Source organism: Ostrea edulis, chromosome 4, assembly GCF_947568905.1.
Source record: "Ostrea edulis chromosome 4, xbOstEdul1.1, whole genome shotgun sequence".
NCBI lineage: Eukaryota > Metazoa > Mollusca > Bivalvia > Ostreida > Ostreidae > Ostrea > Ostrea edulis.
In genome coordinates this window covers 32,003,957-32,020,789 of record NC_079167.1, presented here as the reverse complement: position 1 = coordinate 32,020,789, position 16,833 = coordinate 32,003,957, and the positions used below count along the sequence as shown (strand labels likewise).

The 16,833-nt window shown below is 35.2% G+C and overlaps 1 protein-coding gene across 1 annotated transcript; it reads right to left on the bottom strand.

The window, feature by feature from the left end:
• Positions 1–815: 815 nt before the first annotated feature.
• On the bottom strand, positions 816–16,576 carry LOC125668960 (uncharacterized). Its single transcript, XM_048903400.1, has 11 exons — positions 16,424–16,576; positions 16,256–16,321; positions 9,137–9,202; positions 8,761–8,806; positions 8,568–8,669; positions 6,130–6,309; positions 5,434–5,484; positions 3,034–3,141; positions 2,084–2,176; positions 1,718–1,771; positions 816–1,023 (listed from the first exon to the last, which is right to left on the bottom strand). Exons 1-11 carry the CDS (start codon positions 16,574–16,576, stop codon positions 968–970), a joined length of 975 nt encoding a protein of 324 aa, XP_048759357.1. The 3' UTR covers positions 816–967.
• Positions 16,577–16,833: the final 257 nt, after the last annotated feature.

The window sequence follows — 16,833 nt, the reverse complement described above, 5'->3', positions numbered from 1 at the left end:
CAGGATAATGAATTTAGGATGACTCCAAATTAGTTATACATTTTGATGTTTTAATTTAATACACCTATTATTTAAAGCCTTTCATCGGTGTATGCACTTTTGAGGGCAGTGAAGTTTTAAGAACACATCTTGTTTTATAATGTTGCTGAACATTAGAATTTAGCTTAGATATTCAGAACAGGAAATTTTTTCTAGATTTCATAGCCCATGGAAGTAGTGATACTTTTTCACTAGTATTCTGGTGACCGATAAGGCCTGTGGCCTCTTGTTTAGTCATTACACTAAATTCTTAGAAAAATTCCTTAACTGGCAAGGAATTGATTAATTACGATCAGAAATAGTAAATTTTCTATCAATTCCTTATATGACATCATCAACTGAGGACCGCAATGTGCTGCGCGTTCTTTGTATTCATGGGGAAATAAAATGTATCCCATTACCAATTATTTTGTTTATCAAAACAAAAGACAAATGTTCGTAATTTCGGGGATAGCAAACATAAAAACATAATCGTTTTATGCTCAAATATTTTCCTCATATAAATTATCATTTTGTACAAATTTATTCATAAGTGGTATGATCCAATCTATATCTAATTCATTTGAATTCTCGCACTTTGTGGTATTCTATTAAATACTCTGTTTGACTACCTTGTTTGACATTGATATATTGATGAAGAACCATTGAAAAAAAAAATATCATAAGACTGAATACATCCTTCAATCAATCGATGCTGCACCAAATACATGTAAGTAATTTCTGTCAAGATATACGAATTGGGAACCTTTTGTCAACATAATTGAAGAAGAATCGCAGACAGTTGATGCGTTTATTCTACAGAGGTATACAGAAATAGAACTACAATCTACTTTTGTCGGTTTAGATATTCTTGTTCTTGTTGGTTTAACAGCAGAAATGTCATGCTATGCATGTCGTTCAAGTCAGAACCAATCCTCGGGGTGCTGGATTACTTTCTTGATGCAGCAATGTAGTCCTCCAGTATTCTTTTGAACTCGTTCATTTCTGTACGGAAAACACACGAACACGTCAATGAAAAGCTCATCATCTATGCATTCAATTTTTAAGACATCAAAATCATTAATAAACTGTACTGCGAATCACTAACGACGTCTTGCAAAACATAAACAAAATTAAGAAATTGAATACATTTTTTTTTTTATCAATGACCTTTAACAACGCTTCCTAGAAAACAAACTGATATAGAATTGTGGTACAATAGTAAATGCAATGATGTGGAAAGTTTAGTTGAGGAAGATAGGAGATAGAGATAACTAATAAAGAGAGGAGATAGAATGCAGTGGAGTTTAAAAGGTTAATGAACACTGATAGAGTTTTCCTGCTATGTAATGATGTGAATAAGGTTCCGAAGCACAGTCTTTTTTACTGTATATTGGTGTCAAAGAGGTTCCGAAGTACAGTTTGAAAACCGTTTTCTTCTGTATATTGGTGTCAAAGAGGTTCCGAAGTACAGTTTGAAAACGTTTTCTTCTGTATATTGGTGTCAAAGAGGTTCCGACGTACAGTTTGAAAACGTTTTCTTCTGTATATTGGTGTCAAAGAGGTTCCGACGTACAGTTTGAAAACGTTTTCTTCTGTATATTGGTGTCAAAGAGGTTCCGAAGTACAGTTTGAAAACGTTTTTTTTTGTATATTGGTGTCAAAGAGGTTACAAAGTACAGTTTGAGTTCGAACTCACCGTTTTCACTCAGCATGCGTGATAACATATCATCCAGTGGATCTTTGACCACTTCTACAAGTTATATGGTAATATATTGATATTACTAAGGCCAGTCATTTAGAAAATCAACAGTTCTTTAAGAGAAAATGTACTCTGATATCTACGGTATTTATATTCTAACGTCCTTGCCAATTGAATCATTTTCTTATGGCTACGAAGATGCAAGCATGAATATCACTGTATTAAAACGCGGTTTAAAGCAATACACACTCATTCATGATTTTATAGAATTCTGCAGAATGTACAATTTCGCAAAAAGAAAAACAACATGATATGATGTTGAAAGAGTGAATGGATGAAATTTATTTTGTATTTAGTTCTTACTTGATTTCCATGTAAGGTAAAGGTGTACAAACGAGACCGTCCCCTTTAGAAACTCCTCGAATTTGTTGACAAAACTATCAAGAGGGTCCTTATCTAAAAAAAAAATCTGACTAAGTACCAGTATCTGTAAAAATCACAAATGCGTGAGACATGACCAACAAATACATGCGGATGTCAACAAATACATGCGGATGTGATATCATACACGTGTATATCAATTCGTCACACTACAATACCAATACAACATGTTCGGTCAATATCTCCGAATATTTCAAATTTGCCTGAAAAGGTTCAACAGAAATGATAAATTGAAAAATACCCCTTTCAGGTAAATAATAATTTTCACACTATTTTGATGATATCCTATTAAATGGTGTTCCGTATAGTTAGAAAAGTCCTGATTTTGAGGTTAGGAAAGTGAATTCTATAGAGTGAAATATAGATCATGTTAATTTTTTTCTTTCCATAATCCAACCTTAGCTTGAATTTTACATAGATTTGTATTAGGAGCATTTATTTATGGAAATTTCAGATGAATGGTACATATACATGTACATAACAATATGATCATTAAATAATATTTCATTGACATATTGTTTACATGTACTACGTGGTCTTTGAGTGCTGAAAATAAATGAAGATTCACCATTACATGGAACGGTAGCGACATAATTCATGTTGTCGTATATTGTAGAATAAAGGGTGTACTTTCAATATCTCGTATGTTTGGAATAATTCAAAATTCATATTTTCCTCTCATCTTCAAATGAACTTTATCTCCTGTATGACATCAATTGATTGATTGATGTTTTCCGCCACACTCAACAATCAAGAAAAAAGAATATATTTCTTTAGCATTCGAAACAAATCACTGTAAAACACCATATCCCAGGTTACTTTTCTTCCAGTTAAAACAGACCATTTGAAAATCATCAATGTCGGATATTTACCATACATTGCCATTTTCCTAGTAGTCTTCACCATACCGAGTCTTGCACACACCAAAAATCTTTGGGTTTGATCAAAGTCACTGTTACCAACGTCCATTATTATGTTGCCTAGGAATAAAAAAACAATGGAACAGAATGGATTAGTAGCTAGCTATCTACTACACCAGTAGCCAAGTAAGGTGATCATTGTTTCCGATATTGATTGATTTCACAAACTACCGGTAATAAGCAAGACAAAACTTATCTTATACACACTTATATGTATATACAAACGTAAATTGATTTGCCTGTCCCATTAGATTTTCATTTCATATAATTTTGATTGTTTATTTTGGTTTCTCCTTCACATAAAGTTTACAAGTCTGACTTGAACTTGGGGATAAGCTGACACACGTTCAGTCCATTATGAGAAATGTCCTAGAGAGATCCAAGGAGTTACACAAGCCTTATCGAGATATAGCTGTCGACATGAAAATATTGGCTGCCGCTTCGAAACAAATGTTTTCTGATATTCGACTGTACATTAAAGAGAAATTATTGCGATTAGGCATGAAGTTGTCGGTTGTAGCATGTAACCTGACTAAATGTTTTATGAGGGAAGAGAGTACTAATTTTGAAGAGAAAACTAAAGGTTGGTTGTACATGTATATTGTTTAACGTCCGTCTCGAGAATTTTTGTCCTGTCTGACATTCTGTCATTCTGTCTGAAACTTTGCTAATAACTTTTGAACAGTAAGTGATAGAGCTTTGATATTTCACATGAATATTTTTTGTGATAAGACCTTTCCGTGGGTACCAACATGTGTGACCTTGACCCTGGAGTTTCACCTACTTTTTGAAAACTTTAACCTTGCAAAATTTTTTTGAACAGTAAGAGATAGAGCTTTGATATTTCTCATGAGTATTCCTTGTGACAAGACCTTTCCGTCGGTATTAAACCTTTTGACCTTGACATTTGACCTACTTTTAATTTTTGTTTACATTGGTCATAATTTCTAAATGGTAAATATTAGAGCTTTCATATTGAACATGAGCATTTCTTTTGACAAGATCTTTCTACTGGTACCAAGATATTTGCCCTTGTGACCTTGGCCATCTTCGGAATTGGCCATTATCGGGGGCATTTATGTTTCACAAACACATCTTGTTCACTCATGGAGACGTCACCATTGTCGGTAAAGGGCTGAAAATTTTTGGCCTTTCCTCGCCCTTTATGGCCTAGAGCAGTGAGGGATCTTTATCGTGCCACCCTGCAGTGACAGGGGGCCTCAGTTTTTTGCGGTATCATCCGAAGAATCGCCCCATTTAATCGTCTCATACTCCAAGCAAGGGGTACTAAAGACCTACCTAACCAGGATTCCCACGTGATTCTAACAGTAATCAAGGTCTTTAAGCCATATGTAACTCCAATTTTACGTTTCTATGTCTTATTTAAAGCTTGCTCATTAGTGATCCTTTTTGCCGCGCGCTGCGCTCGCAACAAAGGTAAGCATGAATAGTCCCCTACCGACGAAGTTTAAGGGGACTTTAGGTTTGCGCTTCGTCCGTCGGTCCTGCAAATCAGTTTTCCGCACTTTTTTCTGTTCTTGCAGATATTTGTTTCATATTTGGTATATTGCTTTGCCATAACAAATTTAATGATTAAGTTCGAATTTGGTTTTGATCCGTTGATTTTTCACTAAGTTATGGCCCTTGGACTTTTTCTAACTTTTTTGTTGTACTTACAGATGATTGCTTTGCCATAACAAGTTACAGATCAATTTTGAAATTTTCCTGTTCTAATCTTTGTACCTGAATAGTAGTTAATTTCCAACCATTCCTAACCTGGTTTCCCAATTTTCCTCTTTACCATAACCTTTGTCTCACAATGGACTTCGAATATTGCTGCGGTCTAACAGTTTGATGGATTACACATCTAAACCTTGAATACTTATAATTCATATAATAATCCCTCACGCATAGCTCTTATCCTTAGACGAATTTGACTCCACTTTTTTGGCACGCTGTTTTTGGCTATAATAGCTCTGAAACTTCATTGTTATTTCGGATTTCAAACATTTCGGTTGCGCATCTCTGAAGAGACATTATTTGTCGAAATACGCATCTGGTTCATCAAAATTGGTACCGTATAAGTTTTACATGTACATGATTTGCAAGCTATGGATATTTACGGCATATTTTAAATATTTCAAAACTCATCGCGCATTACTACACGATGTATAGATATCAATGATATCCATTGATAATATTTCACGGCAATTCCTCATACTCCAAAATGTGGAAATGACGAACAGTAATAAATGGAGATCAAATTTTTAAAAATGGTATTTCTGAATTGAGAGTAAAATTTGAGGCTATGAAAGCTAATCTTTGAAGCTATTGAATGTTGGGTATCCTTACTTGACATGCAGTCCATCAGGAACTTTGGTGGGCGATAGTCACGTGCGTTTTCTGCAAAAAAGACGGCGATATATTATACTTAACTTCATGATACACGCGTTGTAAACTACACTATATCAAGGTACGATCTAATGTATCTGATCTGAAAATAATAATCTGGATATATTTACGTGGTCCAATTTCATAAAAGAAAGCAATAAAGTTATTTCTGACTTCAAATAACTAGGACATGTTCATATAGCAATCGTTTAGACAAATTTTCATTAATAATGATACCTATTGTGTACAGATGAAAGGTGAAGATAACAAACAGTGATCAATCTCATAACTCCTATAAGCAATACAAAATAGATAGTAGGACAAACACGGACCCCTGGATACACGAGAGGTGGGATCAGGTGCCTAGGAGGAGTAAACATCCCCTGTCGACCGGCCACCCTATATCCTGATCAGAGTTATCCAGCAGATCTACAGTTCTGAATCGTGAAATGGCAGAGGAGTTTACCTCGCAACTTCAATGCAAAGGTTTCCTTAAACAATTCCATAATTGTTATTATCGGTTAACCATATTCCTAAGGTGGCCTTATGAAATAAGTTAATTATTATTTCCATGGACTTTACATCATTACTTCAAGGCGTGGAATATCCTGCATTGTTTCAGATAGAGTAATGAATTTGGAAAATCTGTATACGTACGAAGTCCTGCTTCGCGGATACCAAGAGAATGAAAGAGATCCACCAGCGTCTTCTCATCCACATTTATTTGTGATTCCACCTCAGGCAGCGTTCCGTTGGTTGTGTCTGTGGGCAGTGTTCCGTTGCCAGAGTCCGCGGACCTCTTTTGGTCATCCCCCGACAGGGCAATGCATGACAGAACTGAAGAAAATATGAATATCTAAATATCTTCACACAATGTCCATATCATATTTCCGTTATCAGACAAAACAATCATAAATCGGAAAAATACTCTTGACGTGAATGCTAAATTAGACTTGTCAATAATATCAATCTAATGCACGTGAATTAAAATAATTTTTTTTTTTTAAATTTCACCCAGAGAATATCGCCTATCTAATCTTAGAAGATTCCCATTTATATTCAATGGACCATTACGTGCTAACGTTTCGTAGTTTTGTTCATTATCGTTCACATCATAGTCGTGTTTACATTATCTTTGTTAACGTCTTGTACCAAAAACAGCTTTGCGAAAACCGTTGTAAATTGTTCGAAGAATCTGTGATTTAGATTGATATTATATGTTTAACGTCCCGCGCGAGAATTTTTCGGAGAATCTGTGATTTAGATTAATTGATTGTATGTATATTGTATAACGTCCCGCTCGAGAATTTTTCACTCATATGGAGACGTCATTTGGAGCTCGGGCGATCTTTGGCTAATAATTCAGACTAAATACATTTTATTACATTTATCATTCCCTCGTTGCAATATAAACATAATTCGATAGCCAAATATTTCATAAAAGTTGTGTGGCAACTGCAAGACCACAACTGTAACACCGTAAATTCTCTATTTGAAAGTTCGAAAGTTTTAGTGACCTGTAACGAGAAGTGATTGAAATATTACGTCGACATGATCCATTTGTATAACCCTAATATGCATACACGTATGCATCTATGACTGAGTAATTAAGAATATATATATATATATATATATATATATATATATATATATATACTAGAAGATATCTTGCATGGGTTGAAACTAGAGTAGAGAACTAATTGATTGATTGTTTTACGTCACGTCGAGAATTTTTCATTCATGTTGAAGTAAGAGGAGAGAACTGTAAATTGTGACTGTTATGATGACTTATAACGTAGATACTAGGTACAGAATTAGATCATGATGCATGCAATTGTGATATTAAAACAATAACTTTTATTGAATTTTCTAATGCTAAGTTCATTTGAATTATCCAACAAGGTTATCAAATCTAGATATCACCATGATATTTAAAGCAGAGTTTCAATGGTACCTGTAATACCTATTATGGTGTAACATTTCAAAATCAGGGACTGTTTCATTGCACCAACAAAAGAATTGATATTTACCGATTATAACAATGATTTACACACGCCTAATTGATATTTACCAATTATGATTTACTCACGCCTAGCCAACAAGAGAATTGATATTTACCGATTATAACAATTACTATATCACGCCTAATACTTCTCATTACCAGCTCGTTAGAGTTATCGCGCTTTGATGACTCTTGTGCGTCATTGGTAAGAAAATGCACAAGTCTCGTGAGAAAGTGCGAGATTACTGGGACATAAACAAAACGTTCATAGCACCCCCCCCCCCTTTTTTTTAAGAGTTAAAATATATGTTGTATTTTTAAATAAAATAACCATTGGTCAAACTGCATTTTTTAAATATTCTAACACTATTTTATTAAAGATGTTACATGTTTTTTAAACTCCACCACACCTATTTTAAAAAATCCAAACAACAATGTTTTCTGTCCTAAGTCCATCAATATTTTGTAATTTTCAAAATAGCTTCGATGCAGTTTGGAAACGCATTAGTTGTGTTAATTAGTGTTATAAACGTCTAACAAAAAATGCAGTTTGGAATATATATAACTTGTTCTAAAATATGGGAATTGAAGGGGGGGGGGGGGTGTACGTGTATGATTACAAAGTCCATGCCATATGAACCTGTCCTAATTGTATGATAAAATAGAATGTCTTCATAGTCTGACAGAATAACTTTAAAAACATATTAATCCCATTAATTACAAGAAAAGTTCTTGTGTTGGATGTGCATATATAGGTTTTTCCCTTCACAGTTCTTCTTGCGATTGATGCTTTATATCGGTCAGATATGGCAAATTTAGTAGCTTCTCTCCCTCACATAGTTAAATAAGTCCGTCAGTTTTCTTGTAAGAATATTCAATTCCTAAATTTGACTTTAGAATTTTAATCAGTGTTGTGGTTTGCAGTCGGTTATAATATGTATTCGATACCATAATGTATATTACGTATGCCTAAGTAATGTGTTTACATTATGTTGTCCCGGTAGCACGACTTTACGCGCCTTTAATTTGAAGAGTTCCACTAATGGAAATGATAAGTATTGATATTTGCCGATTATAACAATGATTTACTCACGCCTAGCCAAATACTCCATGGACATCTTCAGATAGGAAACCTCTTGCTCCATTTCATTGGAAATTTTACCCCTCACTGCTGACGTCAGATTATTCTTGTGTTCTAAACAAAAATAAGGCCCCAGGATTTTATTTATGAGATATGTTTTGAGAAATGAGGTGAGAGACATTGCAAATAGATTTATAATACTTACCATTGATAAACGCCTCCTTCGTAATATTCATAAAGTACCATATATCCTGCAAATAGCAAGTGTATGATGCTTTTAATTGTAATTAACATACTGCATAAATTCACATGGAAAATTCATAATACATGTATTTGAAAACACGACGATTTCAATAAAAGATTGGAACAAACCGACCATTGACGTTTGTGTATCCATAGAATAGAGAGTAAAGTTAGCTGGTTTTAAAACCCCGATGTCGCCTTTATGAAAAGAAATCCAAATGGAAACCTCCTAAGTATTTTTATCCTAGCAAACTTGTAAACAAAATGGTCTCATGAACAGTTAATTGTGAAACCTTAATGCTTAATCATATTACATCATAATTCGCCATGCCGTTTACCTTGCCTGGGGGTGGGGAAGGCGGTGGTGATGTTCCTGATTCTGAGTTGTCCCGTTTATTCGCGGGCTGTTAAGAGAGTATTTAATGTTAATCAGTGAATTATTGCAAACAAATCATGAATACCAACAAATAGGTAAATACCCCATCCAGTAAACCAATGATAATCAAAAACATGGTGATGTCAATCAAAAGTGGATTAAATCGAACATTGTTATACATCTGCACCAACGCCAAATATTCATTTTAATTTATGATCACTTTTCAGAGTATGCTCTTTCGGTAAAAGCTAATGGAATTTGAACAAATGTATATATACCCCCCACCTTGTTGATTGATTGATTGATGTTTTCCGTCACACTCAACAATTTTTCAGTTATCTGGTGGTGCCTAGTTTTTATTGGTGGAAGAGAGAACTCAGATACAATATACCTGGTAAGAGACCACCGACCTTCCGAAAGTAAACTGGGAAACTTTCTCACTTACCGGCGCGAGCGGGATTCGAAACCGCGCCGACAGAGGTGAGAGGCCGTGTGATTTCGAGCGCGATGCTCTAACCACTCGGCCCTCCAACCCTGTTGAAATTCAAAATGCAAACATCCTTAGTAGATACTATTCTACTCACTTTATGTGTTGACTAAGTGAAAAAACCTACATAGTTGGTTGATTGTATATTGTTTAACGTCCCACTCGAGAATTTTTCACTCACATGGATACGTCGTCATTGCCGGTGAAGGGCTTGCAAAATTTCAACCTATGCTCAGTGCTTACGGCCTTTGAGCAGGGAGGAATATTTATTGTGCCAAATCTCTGTGACACGGGGTTCAAGCCCAGTATTCAGACGGTCCGATAGTCCGACATGTTGACCATCACCAAATCTTTTAATTTATAGATTTAAAATCTATTCATGTCAGGTATTATTTTATGGAAATTTCCAGAAACCGCCAAAATCGACACATTTTAAATCAATCAATTTCTGACCAAAATCATTCAAGCGTGAACTAAATCAGAGAAACCCGATATTTATGGAAATTAAAACTGCTAACCGATGAAGTACAGGCAAAATATGTAGTAAATGACCCTTACAATTGCAGAGAAATTCAACCAATTTTTACACGGACGGACAAACATCATCAAGCTTTAAACCGAACTGCTTTGAAATCTGGCCAAAACACATAACTTTTTAAAAAATAATTATTGCCTTTCAATGTTATGTTTAAGTCTCTCTGTGTCTTACTCCCTGACATGATAAAATTCTTAAATCATTTTGAGATCTAACTGACTAGGTCTTTGTGCATGAATATGAATTTAGTAGTCTATGAAATTATTATCAAGATAATGATGTAATTGATATTTTGGTTGATGCTGAAAGACTGCTACACGTGTTGTAAGTTTTAATCAGTATTATCAATCAAATCAAAATGAATGTTACAATGAGCTGTCGCGTACAGAAAGTAATATTTTAAAAAAACCTTGTTCATATTAATGGTATGATTTGGCAGAAATAACATTCCGACGATCCGATAGTCCGACGGGCCGGTATGTCAACAAGTAAGATGACATGGATAACTTAATTAGTTTGTATAATTTAATCATTAAATCATATAATAAAACGAATGTTGCTGGGGGGTTTCAGTCAATATGATGATTTAGTTATCTTCGAAGTACAGTCCTTTGGGCTCGGTGAATATCGTACTACTCAGGAAGCTTAATCACTGTATTGACCTCAAAAACTGCAATATTTGTATAATGTTACATTTTTGATCAATTTGTTAGTCACTGGTACATTTTTTTTTGTATCTGTTAAATACAATGCAAAATATTGCATAATAAGGGAAATTTGGTTATAATTCTCATTTTTACCAAGAAATCAGAGAAATGGAACGATGTTTTAAAACGGCATTCCTCCTATGTTTCAAACATCAGCTTATACCAAAGGCATGTGTTTGAGTAACAGGCATTCTGATAAGTTGGGTCTGGTAATAGTGGGGAGAATGATGGTCACCCCTGTGGTTAGGATGGAAGCGATGGGCGTGATGTCCCTGACTGCGAGTTTTCCCCGTAGCCAAATTCAATATGAAAATAACCGCCTAACAATTTGTATGATTGATTGAGTGATTGAATATTGTTTAACGTCCCTCTCGAGAATATTTCACTCATATGGAGACGTCACCACTCCCGGTGAAGGGCTGCAAAATTTAGGCCTATGCTAGGTGCTTATGGCCATTGAGCTGGAAGGATCTTTATCGTGCCACACCTGCTGGGACACGGTACCTCGGTTTTGCGGTCTCATCCGAAGGACTGCCCCATTTAGTCGCCTCTTACGACAAGCAAGGGGTACTGAGGACCTATTCTAACCCGGATCCCCACGGGACAATTTGTATGAAACACGTCACACAGCATTCTACCCAAGGACAAGTTGTACTTGCAAACAATATTATATCCACCCTATTTCGATTACTTTTTCTGAGGTTGGAGGGGTGGTGGCGGTGGACGTTATGTTCCTGACCCTGGTTTTCCCCTTTTATCCGCTGGTAATAAGTAAGAGTATTATATTTTAATCAGTAAATTATTGCAAACCAAACATGAATACCAGCAACTAAATACAAACTCAGTGCACTGAATCTAATACCATGATATTTTAGAATATGTCATTAAAGGTTGGATTATATTAAACTTTGTTATACTAACACGAAATATTCATTCTGCTTTATACAAATATACATAATGACCTCAGAGTAGATGTCAACGAAATCTAAAAAAAAAAAAAAAATAATAATAATAATAACAAAAAAACACACCCAAAAGACAATGAATATTTATTTCCCCGAAGTCTAACTTATTGGAAAAACGAAACAGAAAAGCCCTGTCTAGCTACGGTGTATTTGTTATACAGCAAGTGTGTTGAGTAAATGACAAAAAGTGAAACGGTTGATATAGCTGCAATAATGTAGCCCTATCCATTTTTTTTTATTCTGACGTTTTCGGGATAGGGCTACAATTCCATAGGATCTCCGTAATGGTGCAAAATAATTTTATGAATAACCGATAATAAACTCTGTGTATTAGTCCCAAATGTTGTTTACACCAAAAGGAGTACCAACTTTGTGCTCGGGCATGTCTAATAAAGGTGTTTTTCATTAAATATCATGTACAGCATGCAAAATTCTTCGTCTGCTCCGCCATGATTGTTATCACGAGATCTCGTAAGTGGATCTAATGAAAAGCCTAAACATTGACAATTAGCTGCAATAATGTAGCCCTCTCTGATTTTTTTTTTTTTTTTTAAGGAGAGGGCTACAACTCCTTAGGATCTCCGTAATGGTGCAAATGCGGGAGTGATTCACTCCCGCAACATTTGCGCTCATTCTAAACATTTCCTGACTTTTTTTACGTAAATAAAATGATATTCTATGTTTCTTGGTCAATATATAAATTTACAACCTGCAACTTAAGATTTGTGAGGCTCTATTCTTCCGTTTTCAACAATTTCGATAAATTTCTATTTCTCGATTCATATTTGTGCGCCATGTTTGATGTACTGAAGTATAAACTTCCGATTGTCAAGTCATTTGCATATGCCATATAAGGTAGTATTTACATCAATGGAAAAGTATGGGGGCGAAAGCTATTTCGTTGGTATTGAAAAGGTTTGAATTTAATATCAAGTTAAAAACCAAACAGCAGAGTGTAAATTTTTTCTGCAACAATGATTTTCCTTTCTTTGTCGAAGTGGCTCGAGTAACTACATTTTCGCGCTGATTGTCAATGCTTAGGTTTTTCATTAGATCCACCTACGAGATCTCGCGATAACAAGCATGGCGGAGCAGACGAAGAATTTTGCATGCTGTACATTGTATTTAATGAAAAACACCTTTATTAGACATGCCCGAGCACAAAGTTGGTACTCCTTTTGGTGTAAACAACATTTGGGACTAATACACAGAGTTTATTATCGGTTATTCATAAAATTATTTTGCACCATTACGGAGATCCTATGGAATTGTAGCCCTATCCCGAAAACGTCAGAATTAAAAAAAATTGGATAGGGCTACATTATTGCAGCTAATTGACAATCAGCGCGAAAATGTAGTTACTCGAGCCACTTCGACAAAGAAAGGAAAATCATATTGTTGCAGAAAGAATTTACACTCTGCTGTTTGGTTTTTAACTTGATATTAAATTCAAACCTTTTCAATACCGACGAAATAGCTTTCGCCTCCATACTTGTCCTTTGATGTAAATACTACCTTATATGGCATATGCAAATGACTTCACAACCGGAAGTTGAAACTTCAGTACATCAAACATGGCTCACAAATATGAATCGAGAAATAGGAATTTATCGAAATTGTTGAAAACGGTAGAATAGAGCCTCACAAATCTAAAGTTGCAGGTTGTAAATTTATATATTGACTAAGAAACATAGAATATCATTTTATTTACGTAAAGAAAGTCAGGAAATGTTTAGAATGAGCGCAAATGTTGCGGGAGTGAATCACTCCCGCATTTGCACCATTACGGAGATCCTAAGGAGTTGTAGCCCTCTCCCTAAAAAAAAAAAAAAAAAAAAAAAAAACCAGAGAGGGCTACATTATTGCAGCTACGGTTGATAGGGTTACATCGTCTGTACTGTCGTTGTGGATTGCTTATTTTTTGTTTACCTGACTGCGAATTTCCCCGTTTATCCGCGGGCTGTTAGTTAGGAGAGAATTAGATGTTTCAAAATCAGTAAATTGTAACTGAATATATATATTTAATTTAATTCTTATTGTATCCTTGTCTCTGATTGGTCAAATTCCAATTGAGGAACGCAGGTTATTTTGTATAACCTGGTTTGGTATGGGGATACACCTCCTTGGCAACCAGAAACCGGAACTATTTTTTCTCTCTCTAAATTTACATCGCAACACAGTTTTCAGTCTTATATGGAATAGAAAGTCAACGTGTACAATAAGATACTTCGGTTTGATACACATACTGTTTTCTCGTTGTCAATACGCAAGATCGTAAATACTTAGTTAGCGGAACTCTCTTGTAAAGAAGTCCAGAAAAGCGTGTTGATCTTGGGCATTTTTTGTTTATTCAAACATGTCATCGGAAGACGATTTAACCTGTGCATTCCACAATTAAAAGCATTTTTAAATGAAAGGTGTGTGAAACGTCTGGATACAGGAAAAATGAACTCCTGAAATTAGCTCGCGAAGCTATATGTTTTGACGCAAGCTCTTCTCAGCTTTGGAAATTTCCTGGCTGAAAGCAGTGGGAAAAAAATCCACCTAATTTCCATTAAAATCTATCATTTGTGGATATTTCTGCGTATTAGGTTTCTTTCTTGAATCATTACTACAGTCTACTGCAATGCAATGATAGTGCACCATTGTTAAAATCAGGTGAATCGATCACGACAAAAGTTGCAGAACTGGTATTATTTACCATGATGCCCAGATTCTCGCATACTCTGGGTCTCGCGAGACTTTGAAAGGGGAAAGTAAAATTTAAAACCAAGACGGAAAAAGTAGTCGCGATCTTGCGTATTAGCGTCTACTTGTACGCTAATCACTGTTGTAAATCATCTTTCTCTGTATGATGATCGATTTTAAAATAGATTAAAACAAAGATATTATATTCAAATTAATGATTTACCAAGTAAGAATTGTCTTGTTCATTTTCGAATACATTTCTCACTGGGGAAAGGGGGGGGGGGTGTTTCATTGCTGATCCGCCTTTCAACAAAGCAACAAAAAAAAAAATCAACAACAAAAAATCATACGTCACATTTTACCACATGACGTCAATCACATTGACATGTGGATCGCGATTTGTTACTTGCTTACATATTTTCTTGTGTTGGATTTACTTGCATACAAGGGTACCGTAAGTTTTCATGTAGATCTAGTAGAATTTTTCACAGAGTTAAAATCCGCAAATTATTGCATTTCTGATATTAGATCTAGGCCTAAACAATGCGGCAATTTCCCGTATTTTCTCAATCTGTCGGAGATGAGCGACTTCAAAGTCGATCTCTAAAGGGCAGCGAAATACGCATTGCAAGCATAGTCTACACATATTTTTTATCATGACAAACTTCACCTTTGATACAATAATTTAATGAATAGGCTAGGCTCTGAGACGAATTGACAACGAGTTAAAATGGCGACCTTCTAAAGCTACATGTAGACGATTCGTCGTTGTTGCTAAGTGAATCATTGCGCGGCTCAGTTGACTTGTATTTTCCCGTGTTTATGTACATTTTGATAAACGAAGGATAGTATCTGTCTCCTGCATTAAATTATAAGGAATGACTTTAATTCTGGGGCAAGTTATACGAGTATAACCTGGTTTGGGTCAGTTTACGCTTTTTTTATAATCCGCGAATTAAAAAGCGTAAACTGACCCAAACCAGGTTATACTCGTATAACTTGCCCCAGAATTAGTCATTCCTTAAATATATATATAATATCATATGTATTTCAAGTCCACTGAAGCTAATGATATTCAACAACATGGTTCAACTAAACACTTTCTTACGAACACAAAATATTATATTTTCATCTCAGATCGCCTTCGATATATGGGCGCAAAATGACGACTGATGATATATTTCTAAAATGCTGATAAACAATGCCCGATGTCCTATTTATCAATGAAACAGTGAAATTCAACAACGTCCTATATCAGATCTGACAAACTTATAAACCAAACGGGCCTGTAAACAGCCGCGACTCAGAATAGTAACTGTTCACTGGGTTACCTGTGCAACTTAACTCCGTATTTGTTTTCCAAAAATGCTTTGAATAAACAGCAAAAAATAACTCACTGAATCTATGATTTCAAGAACTTGGTGGTATGAATTAAAGATTGGATTAAACTGAACACTGTTATACGAATGTGAAATACTCCTATTAGTTTCAAATCTTCTTTCAATATGTGACCTTAGAGTTGAGGTTGAAAAATTAGAAACATATTTCCCCAAGTCCAATTTATTGAAAAGGCAATCTAAAACACAACAGTCCTCAGTAAAAACAACATATTTCACATTTAGCATGTCTGTTGACCAAATATGTGAAACAAAACGTAGCGGTTGATTGGGTTTTTACCGTCTTGATTGTCGTTACTTACCTTTTTTGAGGTCGGGGGTGGTGGGGGTGACGTCCCTGACTTTGAGTTGTCCCGTTTATCAGCGGCCTATAAAGAGGGAATTAAATGCGAATTAGTAAATTATCGCAAACATGATTTGAATGAAAACGTCAGAATAATACAATAAAACTGCGGAACTTGAGTGCTTACATTTACAATGGCCAAGTCCCGAAGAAGTGACTCCCTGAACTGCCTAGTTTTCCGCAGATCCAAAGAACTCCGTGACTTGAACAGTGAGATACATGTTGACTCACTGACAAGAAAAATCAGAAGGAAGCAGGACAACACCGCTAATCTCCCCATCTTCACTGGATCACTGTTCTGGAGTTGGTTGATCCCTTTTATACATATTCGCTAAGGTCACGTGGTATTTGTTAGGTACGGATGGGTACTTCCAACAACACTAATGGTAATGTATAACTTGGTTGGTTGTCAAGTGAATATAGGATTATATCAAAGTCATATTTACACCTTTATATTTAGAAAATGATCGAACAAATTAACAAACTAGAATTAAACGTTTTTTGGATATTTCTAAATTTTTTGGAATGTTTGTAAGT

Excerpts from the sequence above, each read along its gene's own strand:
- LOC125668960 (XM_048903400.1), bottom strand. The coding sequence starts at position 16,576 with ATGGGGAGATTAGCGGTGTTGTCCTGCTTCCTTCTGATTTTTCTTGTC. Across the intron at positions 8,807-9,136 it reads CTTCCCCACCCCCAGGCAAG|GATATATGGTACTTTATGAA; the intron begins GTAAACGGCATG and ends TGCTATTTGCAG. Across the intron at positions 3,142-5,433 it reads CCTGATGGACTGCATGTCAA|GCAACATAATAATGGACGTT; the intron begins GTAAGGATACCC and ends TTTTATTCCTAG.